Source organism: Anarhichas minor, unplaced genomic scaffold (assembly GCF_050575085.1).
Source record: "Anarhichas minor isolate MPS153535 unplaced genomic scaffold, ASM5057508v1 ptg000011l, whole genome shotgun sequence".
In the NCBI taxonomy this organism is placed as follows: domain Eukaryota; kingdom Metazoa; phylum Chordata; class Actinopteri; order Perciformes; family Anarhichadidae; genus Anarhichas; species Anarhichas minor.
In genome coordinates, this window is record NW_027466457.1 from 17,457,211 (window position 1) to 17,470,512 (window position 13,302).

The window sequence follows — 13,302 nt, forward strand, 5'->3', positions numbered from 1 at the left end:
TTTACATGATCAACTGTAAATGTGATGCTAGTTTTTGTGTCTTTTCTGTGGAAAAAGTTAAAAAAAGAAAATAATATCACGTAGGTTTAAAGATGAACATAACAATTGGATGCAGAAGCATGAGTCAGCCTTCACGATACAAAAGCAGGTTTGATTCACCACTCGTGTACTAATACTGACATCAGTACAACACAGTACAAATACACAACACAGTACAGCGTCAATAAAGGCAAAAGCAGAAGGCAGCTTAGATTCAAAGAGTTTTGTTCCAACGAAAGATATCCAAGAACTACCTGAAACCCGCTGCATCTACCGCAGGTTTATTACAGGTTTATTACAGATTTTACAAAGTAAAAACTGTGTAACTTAACTTTGGATAAAACACTTTACTTTTCACAGGCTAAATTAAAAGGTAAAGGGTTTGAAAATAATGATTTGTTTGCACAGTCATCACTTTTAAAATCCTGCAAACCAACTGAGGAGATTATCGTTCATCACTTACTGGACCACACGAGAAGCTTAGAAACACCATCAACACCATGTCTTAAGATGTGAACCTTCAGTTGACAAATTGTCCAAGATATTCACACATAACCGTCACGTCTCGTCTGTTTAATAAAGTCAATGGTAGGTTTACGGTGGATATGCAGCATGTTGGAATAAAACTCTTCTCTTACAAAGACGTTCGACCTGAATTCTGTCCTGAAAAGCATTCGTTTAAGCCCAACAATCCACGACGGAGCACATTTTAACTATCAAACATCTTCTTCCTGTCGGACTTGTCTTCAATGTTCTTACGCCAGTCGCCCACATCACGCAGCTGCTTGTCCTGTGAACACACATATGATGTTTCATTAAAGATAAAATACAGAAAAAGAGGGAAATAATCAGAGTGTAAAAAGATGTTTAACAAGAAATTACACAGTAAATGGTGGCAAGTTGTATTTTCATGTTCACTGCTTTCTCAGAAAATACTAATTTAATTATTCAGTTTTTATTTTGCGTAGCGCTCAAACTTTGTCCTAAACTGGCCTCTAAGCCACAAAATAACCTCTGTGTCAAACAAACGTTTATGATTCTTCCAGGTTTTGTTCATCAAGATAATCTTCACTAATGAACTGCACCTTTATGATGTTTGAAGTGTCAAGTAAAAAGCTAACGTTAGGTTATAAAGTAACTCCACCACGGTCACATGACTTCCTCCTCCAATAAGCTAAAGGAGGACTAGTGTTCTAGTGAGGACAAAACCAAGATAGCGATGGCCAAGATAACAAACTCGAGGCATCAAAACAGGTGACGTCACGGTGACTGCGTCCATTTGTTTTAGACAGTCTATAGTTAGAATATGCTATGTAAAGAGGGTAAGGATGCTAAACTGGTAAATATTTTAATATCTTTTATTAACCTTTAATTTAGTGTCTTATTCTTATTTATTTATTTTTATGTGTATTCATGAAATACATAACTCCAACTATTTAGGCGATGTTTGCAAAGATTTAACATTTGGGAACTAGTAGTTACTGGATGTAACTGCAGGTCTATGAGTAGGTGCATAGCCCTTTTTGGGCTTTGCTATTGGAGGAGCCTCGATGGGGTTAACCACTAACGACGCCCGGTAGAGGTCATAGCACAAAATAGAACTACAAAAACAAGGAATTGAAAAAAACGTTTACCTAACAGTACTAAAACAAGGCGTTATTGGCAGTAATATAGAAATTTTAAGAATTCAGATTCCAGTACCAAACCTGGTGAGTACTATAGTGTCATCATAACTAGTGGCCAAACATACAAATATACAAGTTGTAATAAACCAGATTAATCTTTAAACCATTGCTGCAAGTCAAAGGAGATAGCCTGTAAGCAACCAAGACAACAAACTAAACCACGGTTCAAGGAAGCGAGTCGGTAGAATATTGATGGTCATTGTTTTCGGACTGAAGTTTCGATGAAGCAGGCAGCAGCTCACCTCCTCCTTGACCTCCTTCTTGACCTGCTTCAGGTTGGCCCTCAGGTCCATGTTGACCGTGTGCTTGGAGCCCAGCAGAGCCTTCAGCATGGCGTCAGCAGACATGCGCACTTTCTTCAGACGGGGTCTCTTGAACTTTCCCCTCATGTCCACGATCTTTATGTTGAGGTCTCTCACCTTCAGGAGGATTCAGGACAGAAGAATAGACTTTATTATGGGTCAAATCATCTTATATTATCGTGGTCATTACAGATTTCTCCTGATTAAACATGAGGGGAAAAAACATTCACGTTTTTATAGAAAGGGACTTTGAAATGATGGCAAGTTACATTTAAAACACAATATACAACAAAACATTCAAACAAGGTTCCTGCACATGAAAAAGAAAACAAATGTACCCACGGTTTAATTTAAATATCTTTACTGCAATGAAAGCATCAAAGTATTCCACAGTGTTCCTAAAGCCAATCTATTACAAACACTTTTTTGTAATAATGAATTCCAAACCTTGTGCTCGTTGTTGCGTAAATAATATAGCCTATAAATACTGTGGTGGGAGAAGTATTCAGATACTTTACTTCAGTAAATGTACTAATACTACGCTGTGAAAATAAAAGTAAACGTCCTGCATTCAAAATCTTACTTTAGGAAAAGTTTGTAAGTATTAACAGCAAAAAGTATTGATTGGGGGATCTGCCGTCAGTTTTGAACGTGCATGCATACACTGTCTTTTTAAATTAAACTTCTGTGATCACAGGAAACTATTCGGCAGAGTCGAAGAAAAGAGTTGTGGTTTGGGTTAAAATAAGTACGTCTGTTACGTAAATAAGTACGTTATGTACGCAATGTAAGTTAAGTTAGGCATGTAGCAGCCTGTGGGCCGCCACATGTTACTGTACGTAACAAAGGCACGTATTTAATACGTGCCTTTGTTATGGCTAGACCTTTTATTTTGAAAGGTAAGAACGGAGGGAGTGTCTGCGCTGCCTTCATGAAGGTTGAAATAAGTAATAAAGTTTTGACGTGTTTCACTGTAGTTTACATTTGAATATGTCCGTTCCTTACAATGTGATTGGTTGATGGTTTTATTCGTGGTGCAAAAGCTCCGAAAAATCAACCTTGTCACGTGTGAAAGTATTCATCACAAAAAACAATACTTAAAAAATTAAATATATTTAGATGCGAATCAATCGCTTGAAAAAAAAAACATCCCGGGGGTTCAAGACCTTTACTCCAAAACTACCAATAGTTCTGTTTATTCAGCTTTTGTTGTCCTTGTGTCCAGCTGTATGTCTATTACATTTTCTATGTGTAGGTACAACAAGAGAAACTTAAACCTGGAGTCCTACTAGCTCCTGTTATGTGTACAATAAATGTAATTCTGATGACTTAAAAAAACAACTATAACAGCACATCGTGTATTTCCTCCTTCATTCTACGAATGTATTATTTTGAATTGAGTTAATGTAAAAAGTAAATGAAGGTGAACGCCTCATAGAGCTGCTTGCTAACGTCACAAACAGACGTGAATAAAAAGCGTCTCACCTCATTGAGGACCAGGTTGAGTTTGAACTCTATGCTGTATCGCTCCTCCTCACTGATGTCAATCTGATCGTGGAGTTTCTTGCAAAGCTCCTGAAGAGAAAACAGGATTTTAGTAATTTTTATGGCTGATTGCAAACTTTTAGCAAATCGATTTAACCAAATTTGGGCTCAAATATTCTCATCTAACCGACAGAACAGAGACAAAAAAAATCTGCGGGAATTCTGTTATTTGACAAAGAATATGAATATAATATACGCCATATGTGTTAGAGGATGACTCTGCTTTTATTTTGTAGAAAGTCTCTTCACTAATAGATGTTATTTAGTTCAGAGAACAAGCTGGAATCAACAATTAACTTCAGACTTCACATATAAACAGAAGGTTCGTCTAGAGTTACTGTTGGAACATCAGCTGATCTAATCACAGTTTAAACCTCTTCAATCTATATTTACTGATCAATAATCAAACTAGTTCATCATTATTCTGTCATGTGACTCAGTGAGGAAGTTTAGATCGTTTCATTTAAACTAGTTCACATGTAAAGAAAACATCTGGTGTCTGAATTATAATGTTTATATCTCTGTTGTTATTGAAGTAAATAAACTTTTCATATGTAGTGCATCACATAAAGCTGACAGCAGTTTGTCCCGGTCCTGGTCCTGGTTCTGGTTCTGTCTCACCTCGAGCTCTTCTTTGGAGTACGGCAGCTCCAGAGCAGGACATTTATCAGACAGGAACTTCTCCCTCTCCCCGACCTTCACCCCGGCTTCAGCCTCCAGCATGTTGGTGGCCACCAGCAGCATACATCCCTGTGGACGACACCGGCGTTCAACTTTTAAATATTTTAAGATACAACTTCAAAACAGCATCTCTGCTCTTCTTCGTCAATAATAAAATCATTTCTTACCTTCAGAGTGTGCTTACGCCTCGCAGACAGTCTTTTCCTGCAGGTGAAAACACAAGATGTGAATTAGACATTCAGGCCATTATGACATAAATAAATCCATGAATCTGTTGTTATAAATCTGTTGTTATGAATCTGTTATAAATCTGTTATCACAAAATAAAAATCTTGAATCAAAAACACGTCAGGTGATCAGAAACATGTGTTTTCTTGTTCAGATGAGTTTTGCAGTTAACGAGAAAATAGTCCAGAAAATGTACAAAAGTGTCGTATTTTATTGTTTAAAAAGTTCCTCACTTGTTCCTAAATGTGTTAACGAGTATATGAACCCGAACAATGAACGTATTAACACATATCAAACTGTTAACTCACTCGCAGGCCATCTTGGCTGCAGGAACCGGAATTTATCTGATGAAAAAAACAACAAAACACATAAAGGACAGCATTAAAATTTAATTTGTACCTTTTAATTTACGATAAAAAAAAGACAACGATCACACTTCGGATAAACTTCTTAAAATGTAGATGCAAACTTCCTCCTATTTGTTTTGTATGAAACACGATCTGAAACACTTTCCTGATGGCAGCAGCTTAAAGTCACAGAGTATGCCCGCAGTATGCCCACTACATGCCCACTACATGCCCACAGGTGTGACCCAGGGATGGCATGGTGTGGGCCCACAATAGAGCCCATTGGAGGCCCACTAAGCCCTTACTTTGGGCTGGGTGTGGCCCCTCCTGGGCTCCTTCATAATCTTATGGGCATTTTTCTGTGGAGTTGTTCAGTATTAAGAAAAACGAGGGATCTTTGTGGTGTCAGTTTGTCGCCCTTTAGACCATTTGCAACATTGACAAAAGCTACAATTTCAAGGATACACACATTTAACAACATTACAATCACCTAAGAGAATATATGGAAGACCCTTGTTAAATCATGGAACCCTGTAAGCTGCATTCTGTCTAGTGTCCACCAGGGGGCGACTCCTCTGGTTGTATAGAAGTCTATGAGAAAATGACTCTACTTCTCTCTTGATTTATTACCTCAGTAAACATTGTAAACATGAGTTTATGGTCTCAATCTCTAGTTTCAAGTCTTCTTCAATACAGCATGATGTTCATTTAGTACATTATGGTCCATTTAGAGCAGTGGTTCTTAACCTTATTGGAGGTACTGAACCCTGCGAGCTTCATCAGTGCATTCACCGAACCCTTCGTAATTGGAAAAATAAAATATGATTTCTTCAAAACATAGGTATATATTTTATTAGTGCACAAAATGAACCATGCATCAGTTGCACACAAAATCACTGTGTGCAAAGAACAAAACATGAATTTCACACAAAAACATAACTCAGTGAATATTTACTGCAAATCAATGTGACTTTTGCTGTTGCCTTTCAGATACAAGTTCAGAAATGCGCGGCTTCACCTTGGCAAGTGCCACTCTCATCATTTTCGCAGCAAAGTCTGTTCCTTTTCTTAGTTTTCATGTCCACCATCCTCGAAAAGGATTGCTCACAAAGATACGTTGTAACAAACGGTGTGAGTATCTCAAGGGCTTTCTTGGCAATACGAGGGTATGGTACGATTTGGTGACACCAAAACGTTGAGAGCGATATTTTCCGTAGTCGCACAACTGCGTCTGAATGACGGCCGCTTCCAGCGTCATTCGCGCAGCCCGGTTGAAATTCGCGTCATTCGCAACCATTCGCGTCTGTGCATTGACTTTACATGTAAACTACCTGTGTCTGCCACCAGTGTGTGTCTGCCGAGGGGTTCGGCAGACACACACTGCGGTCAAGTGAGCAGCCGCTTTAAAAATTAATGACCGTCTATTCCTTAAGGTGGGTTCACACCGAGCGCCCCGTTCGGTGTGAACGCAGCATAAGTTTTAGCTTTCTCCGTGCTTTTTGGGCTACCCAAGCCACCGTAGGGCTACCCAAGCCACCGTACCGTTATGCTGCGTTCACACCGAACGGGGCGCTCGGTGTGAACGCACCTTAAGGAAAATAGACGGTCATTAATTTTTAAAGCGGCGGCTCACTTGACCGCAGTGTGTGTCTGCCGAACCCCTGAGAGTGACTCATCGAACCCCTGGGGTTCGATCGAACCCAGGTTAAGAACCACTGATTTAGAGTCAAACAGACCATAAAGCAGGGGATGCTTTAGGGCGGGGCTACATGGTGATTGACAGGTCTCTACCACGGCGTTGTCCAGTCTGGGAGTTGTCCGTGTTTTTACTTCATTCAAAGTTAATTGTAACATTTTGGTCGCCTTAAACATATCTTAATCAGCATTCAGTTGTACCCCACCGTCAGGTGTCACATCTGGTTGCAAAAAAACAAGATGGCGACGACCAAAAACCAAGATGGTGGTGACCAAAAACCAAGATGGCGGCGACCAAAATACCGAACTCCAGGCTTCAGAACGGCAGTCCACCAACCAATGGGTGATGTCACGGTGACAACGTCCACTTCTTATATACATGTGAGCGACAGCCAATCAGCTGACAGAGTCCTGCGACATATTGACCTGTGTTACAAAGAATGTCTTCCCACCTGAAACGACGAACGTGTCTCCCGGCAGCAGAAATAATTATTGTGTCAAACTGAAGCTTGCTTTGTTTGCTGGTTTTATATATTGGTGTCCTTGTTTTAAAGTATTTCATGTGTTCTTATGAAATGTACTGTAAATATAATAACTGTATAAAATGAATAAATAAAAGTACTTCATGTCTGAAGTGTCGTCTGCTCCGTCCTGCTGGTTTCATGTTCATGTTCATTCTATCTTAAGACTTCAAAGTTAACTGCAGGACATTGAGTGGAACTGAACTTTGTAACCGAGGCCATGTTAAAGCCTTAAGGACCGGACCGCTGTATTTTTAGCAGCACGGCTCTGAGGGGATCTCGGTCCAGACACCTGTGGCACGCTGCAAAAATGCTTCCACAGCTATTGGACGGATTAGCATTAAAATTTAGCTTTCGGACATTTACGATCCAGAGAGGGTGACTCATGAGGACTTTGGTGATCCGGCTTTTCTTCTTGCGCCACCAACGGGTTCTAATGTATTTTAAAGTCTCACCTCATGGTGGGAAAGCTCTAAAAATGGATTATTGTAGTTTTAATGTATTTGGGGCTCAACCAAAAACCCATTTACTGTCTCCAGCTCGTCCAAAACTCAGAGACAAAGACATATCACGACCATCCTTCCAACGCTTTTCAAGATTTTTAAACTTTTCCTTTTTAAAGTCTTGTTTTTGTTTGTTTCCCAGGTCGTCTTGGCTCACGAATAAGATATTATATACAAATTACAGTGCATTACTTTTAGTAAGTTTAACTACAAGCAGTCTGCACAACAAGTCCTCCAACCCAGACACAACTAATCAGGTCTCAAACCTCCCAAAGCGCAGATACAACTGGTTTCAAACCCCATCACGGATGATTTATTTAAATGTACTTTTTATTGCTTTGAGCACTTCAGAGGAAACTTTGTTGTCCAACATGTTATTGAGAGAAACCTCAGAGAGCCGAGCAGAACATTTAAAAATAAATACAGTTAAACACAACCAACACAATCTAAGTACTCTGATCTTTTACGTAAAAGTACCAGAACAACGATGTACAAATACTCAGCAACAAGTCAAAGTCCTGCATTCAAACTACATCGCAGTAAAATGTTCATTGTGATGTGAGATTATTAATACTGAAGCAGCATGTTACTGTTGTGGAGTTACTTTTAAATACTTATTATACAGTTTAGTTTAGTCCAGTGGGTCCCAATCTAAGGGGTCGGGCCCCTCCGAAGGGTCACCAGATGAATCTGAGGGGTCCTGAGACGATTAAAGGGAGAGAAATTCTTTTTTTGCGTGAAATATTTTATACTTTTTCTTCTCTGAGCTTTAAACTGTTGCCGCCGTTACACGTGTCTTGTCTTTTTAATGTGACTTTTGTGATTGGATGAGTCGGATCAGAACGTTTTACTTTTAATGGTTTTTATTTTAGTAGTCAACGTAAATTCTCAACAATAAAAGTAACTTCTTATTCTTACGGCTTACTCTTCCTCTCTGCAGTATTTTTAGACTTGTTTTGTTGAAGAATAGCTGCTTACGAACTTCGCTAATTTGGTGATAAACGTATTTAATTTCCTATACATTTTTCACAATAAAAGTATCTTGTATTTTTGCTGCTCACTCTTCCTCCCGGTAGTATTAATTGACTTGCTTTATTGAAAAATAGCCGCTAACAAAAGCTACACTAATTTGGTAGTAAACACATTTTACTATAAATTCTTCACAATAAAAGTCCCCGTTACCTGGTATTTTAAAAGCTTTTATTTTGAAGCAGCAGCCCTCTCTTCCCTTTGAGGAACTGCATGTGGTTTAAATAGTCTGGATTGTGTCCACATGCTGTCCTCACCTCACTGAGATCTGAACTCAGTGTGAACTAGACCACCTCGGGATGTGGTCTGGCTGATCGAAATGGATTGTGTTTTATAAATGTGTCGTATGATTCTTTCATTTAAAACTCTAAGTCTGATTGTCAGAAAATGTAGTCAAGTAAAAGTGAGATAAAATGGAAATACTCATGTTCTATCTGCATTCACATTTACCTCCCCTCTGAGTAAGCCGACCCCCTTTCAGGACCAGGTTTTCGAGTACCGCGAGGCCACTTCTCGAGGTACTCGGAGGCCACACAGTGTTTGGCTGAGCTGCTTGTGACGGAGCGGCGGATTAAGACTACTATTCCTGGAGCCTCAGCTGTCCCTAGCATCTTCATTATGGAGAAGAGAAAATAAATGACAGCGGGCTCGTCTTAAAAACACGTCAGACAGGAATCCACCACACATCGCTGGCCCGGGAACACATGACAAGACAACGGGTCGCTCTGGAGACGGAATAATATCGGCAGGGTTCAATTTGGGGCCTAATTCTTTTTGTCTCAAGTGTGTGTGTGTGTGTGCGTATGTGCGTGTGCGTGTGTGTGTGTGTGTGTAGGATTGTCTCTGGAGGGTTTAGCTGGACGGCTTGGCGGTAACCCAACACCGAGGAACATCCCTCGGAAGAACAAGACGTTGGAGCGCACCGCAAATAATAGCTCGTTGTTGGGCCGAACAGTTGATCTGCTTCACACAGACAGAAATACAGACGCGAGGCCACGACGGCATTTAAAGCCCGACAGAGACAAACAGACGTCTGGTTGTTCAGGGACGGAAACTACGTAAACCAAAATAAAAGCTCGTCTATTGTAGGAGTCTTGATCTTAAAATACATGAAAATAAAATGTTACTGTTGCGTAAACATATTTAAATATAACTTTAACGTTGTTACGGTAGGGATAACTTTAACAACTTGAAATACTGTCATGTAGTTTAAATGTATATTTATATTGTGTTTGACTCTTGTTTTTAAAAGACAATAAATAAAACGTAAATCATATATATATATTTATATATATATATATAAATATATATAGTTTAATGTCTTGGGATGGCTAATTTAAACAACTCAACTAGTTTAAATTTAACATTTTTTTTTTGTTTTAATCTCGTTTTTAAAAGATATTAAATAAAACTTTACTGTTGCGTTGTTTTCAAGAATGTTTTATATTTCTAAAAGGATGTTATGATGTCAGATTTATTAAGTGCAGTAAAAAGTAAAATACTTTCCTCTGAGATGTAGTAGAAGTAGAAGTAGAAGTAGAATAGAACGGAAAAACTCAAGTGAGGTACAAGTACCTCGAAACTGCATTCGGTTACATCAATAGATGAGGTTTAAACTTTAGATACAGCAAAGACAAGTGAATGTGTAATTTATTTTAAATGACATAAAGCTCCGTCTTTGTTATTCAGAAGAAGAATGAAACTAAATCTATTGTTTGAATCCTGTTTTTGTAGAATAAAGCTTTAATGCTTCCGAGGAGAACAAGCTAAATTTGGCGAGCGGGGATTAAAGAGAAGTGTGAAGTGAAGACAGAGACTGAAGTCGGCAGCCGGCTGCAGATTAGAACCACGTTATTCCTCCGAACCCCCCCCCCCGGTGCTGACAGGAGGATAAACACTGACGGGTCCACTTTCAGGTTCGAGCCTTGTAGTGGTGTCGCCTTTCAGACAGACCCGTCACCGGCCGTACATCAGCGGGCTGGACCCACACTAAACAAAGCTCAAGAAGAAGAAGAAGGCTCGGACCAATAAAAGAAACCTAAAACTTTCAACTTTTTAAAATTGTGTCAACATAAAAAAGTTAAAGTCAGTTAATGCCAATTAAACGTCAACTATTGATGCAAATTGCTAAAACACTCCGAAAGAATTCCCCAAAACATCAAACATCTGCATTCCCCGTTGCTATCGAACACCTTGATCAAAGAACAGACAAACGTCACATTTATGATGTTTCTTTCACGGACAGAATGAGATTTTGGACAAACAAAACATAAATTCCTAACAACCGTACCGACCAGATGAAGCATCTGTTCGCCTGCTGTCCTGCAACAGAATGTGCAAACAAACAAGAGAGAAAGAGTCCTTACTGTAGACCAGGCGGAGAGTTCAGCTCGTTAGACCGAGTCCCGACCGGACCGAGAGTTAAGAAGCTATATATTGCAATCTGTGATAGTCCTCTAAATCCTCCACTTTCTCTTTATGGAAGCGGATTACTGGTCAAACCAATGGGCTGGCAAGGTCATGAAATACAGTACAGTGTCATCTGGCCCCTCATTATAAATAACCCGCCCTTTAAGATTGTTATCTGTATTATCTCGTTCCATCCGGCTTCTCACGGAGACAACGCAGGAAAGTGATTAAACCACAGAGGCATTTTCTAATCAACGGCTAATAATATTAAGTGTAAATTAAAGTTGCTGCCACAGAGCTCGACTGTGTCCAGTCACACGTGTGAGAGGACGCCTCTGTGTCTGAAGGATGCTTTTATTTTGTAGAAAGTCTCTTCACTAATAGATGTTATTTAGTTCAGTAGATGGAGAACAAAGCTCTGATCAACGGTTCAACTGAAAGAGACAAAGATCCTCTGACCAACAGCTGAATAAGAAGAGAAGAAATCAGCAGGTAAAAGAAACAGGAAGCTGAGATTTAAACATGAACAGCTTCCTGTTTCAGTGTCAAGAGTTTCACAATAAAAGCAGCGTAGAACAAGCTGGAATCAACAATTAACTTCAGACTTCACAATAGAAACAGAAGGTTCGTCTAGAGTTACTGGTGGAACATCAGCTGATCTAATCACAGTTTAAACCTCTTCAATCTATATTTACTGATCAATAGTGAAACTAGTTCATCATTATTCTGTCATGTGACTCTGTGAGGGAGTTTAGATCGTTTCATTTAAACTAGTTCACATGTGAATAAAACATCTGGTGTCTGAATTATACAGTAACATCGGTTAGAATAATAATTATTCCACCGACATCAATCTGTTTTAAAGACGTTGAAGTGTGAAAGCTGATAATAACACTTCAGTCTCATTATTTTCTATATTGACACAAAACAAGAAATGAAATCAATGTTTGTCCCGGTATTTAAATCAAAACAGCTTCCACACTTTAAGGTGTTCGGTCTTGAAGCAAACCCTTTTTATTATATGTGGATTATGGATTATGTCTTTAATATGAAGTTGAACTCACTGTGTTGCTGTTGTTGCGGCGCGGCGGCTCTGAAAGAGGAAAACTTAAGGTAATCATTGAGTTAAAGTTGTTCACAAATACATTAATACACGCTTATATGTCCTTATATCTATATTATTATTATGTTAGATAATAATATAATGTATAAATATACATGTTTATACTTCTTATGGTAAAAAAGGGGGTTCAACTAAACTGTTGAGACAAAAGGTGAAAATCAACCAAAACGGCATAAATACAATTATTTAAAAAAGACTTACTGACCTCAGATCTGTTTCTCTTTGTGTGATCCGATCAGTTTGGTGTTTTAAAGTCAGCATGAGGAAGATGAATATACTTCACAGAGTTCCTTTCAGGGTACAAATGTTTTTACATGACATTATTTAGAGTCATATTTCTGACGTCAACGACGTGTTGAAGATGACACCGTGAGAGGATTTACACGTCATAAATCAGCAACAACCGAGGAACTTTAACTCGGAGTCGGATTATGTTCACTGCTTTTTAACGCTCTCACGACTCATTAACTTCCACCTGTTCTATCGATCATGAGCATTACAATTTAATACATACAAATTAAATTCAACATATACATACTTTTAGAATTGTTTTTATATAATAAGTATTACATTTGTAGTGCATGTATACTGAATATCAATTTAAATTCACAAAATTGAGTTTAAATTAGTGCCATCGAACTATTACTCATGAAACCTCCACACATTCATTGATATTATGTCTAATATTATTTAATAATTGTTCTTTCATTGCACTTAAAAAGCTATTGTGTAGTTATGGTAAAACAAAACAACTTCTAAGGGCGACTACTTTCCCTCAACGATACTGTTGTCAGAGGAGCCTTCGCCTCCGATTTAGCTGCTAGCTAACGTTAGCTAACATTCATTTTAAATACTTATATAATATGCTTAAGATTTAACTTGGAGATTCAAAGTACTCTTAATGTGGGATGTAATATAATAATTATTTAATTATTATTAATTGTACGAACACCTAAGTGACTATTTCATGTGTTAGCGTATCAAGGTCCAGCTAGCTAGTTTCCTTAAAGGTGCTAAATACGAAATTCAGAGCACATCTCATTGACTCCATAAGGCTCTCAACATGGCGACAGCTCAGCCGGCGGCTCATAGCTAACAGTGCTAATTTCTGATTTCTGCCTTAATATTGTGATTCCAGTTGTCAAATTTTGGGTTTTTACAACAAATAAGCGCGACTAAAAAGGGCTCCTTCAGT

General features: G+C 38.6%; 1 protein-coding gene across 1 annotated transcript; it reads right to left on the bottom strand.

The window, feature by feature from the left end:
- Nucleotides 1–507: 507 nt before the first annotated feature.
- On the bottom strand, nucleotides 508–11,015 carry LOC142947850 (troponin I, fast skeletal muscle-like). Its single transcript, XM_076089720.1, has 7 exons — nucleotides 10,942–11,015; nucleotides 4,789–4,824; nucleotides 4,420–4,456; nucleotides 4,193–4,321; nucleotides 3,512–3,601; nucleotides 1,967–2,143; nucleotides 508–829 (listed from the first exon to the last, which is right to left on the bottom strand). The coding sequence occupies exons 2-7, from the start codon at nucleotides 4,797–4,799 to the stop codon at nucleotides 749–751; spliced, it is 525 nt and encodes a 174-aa protein (XP_075945835.1). The 5' UTR covers nucleotides 4,800–4,824; nucleotides 10,942–11,015; the 3' UTR covers nucleotides 508–748.
- Between the last annotated feature and the right edge of the window lie 2,287 nt (nucleotides 11,016–13,302).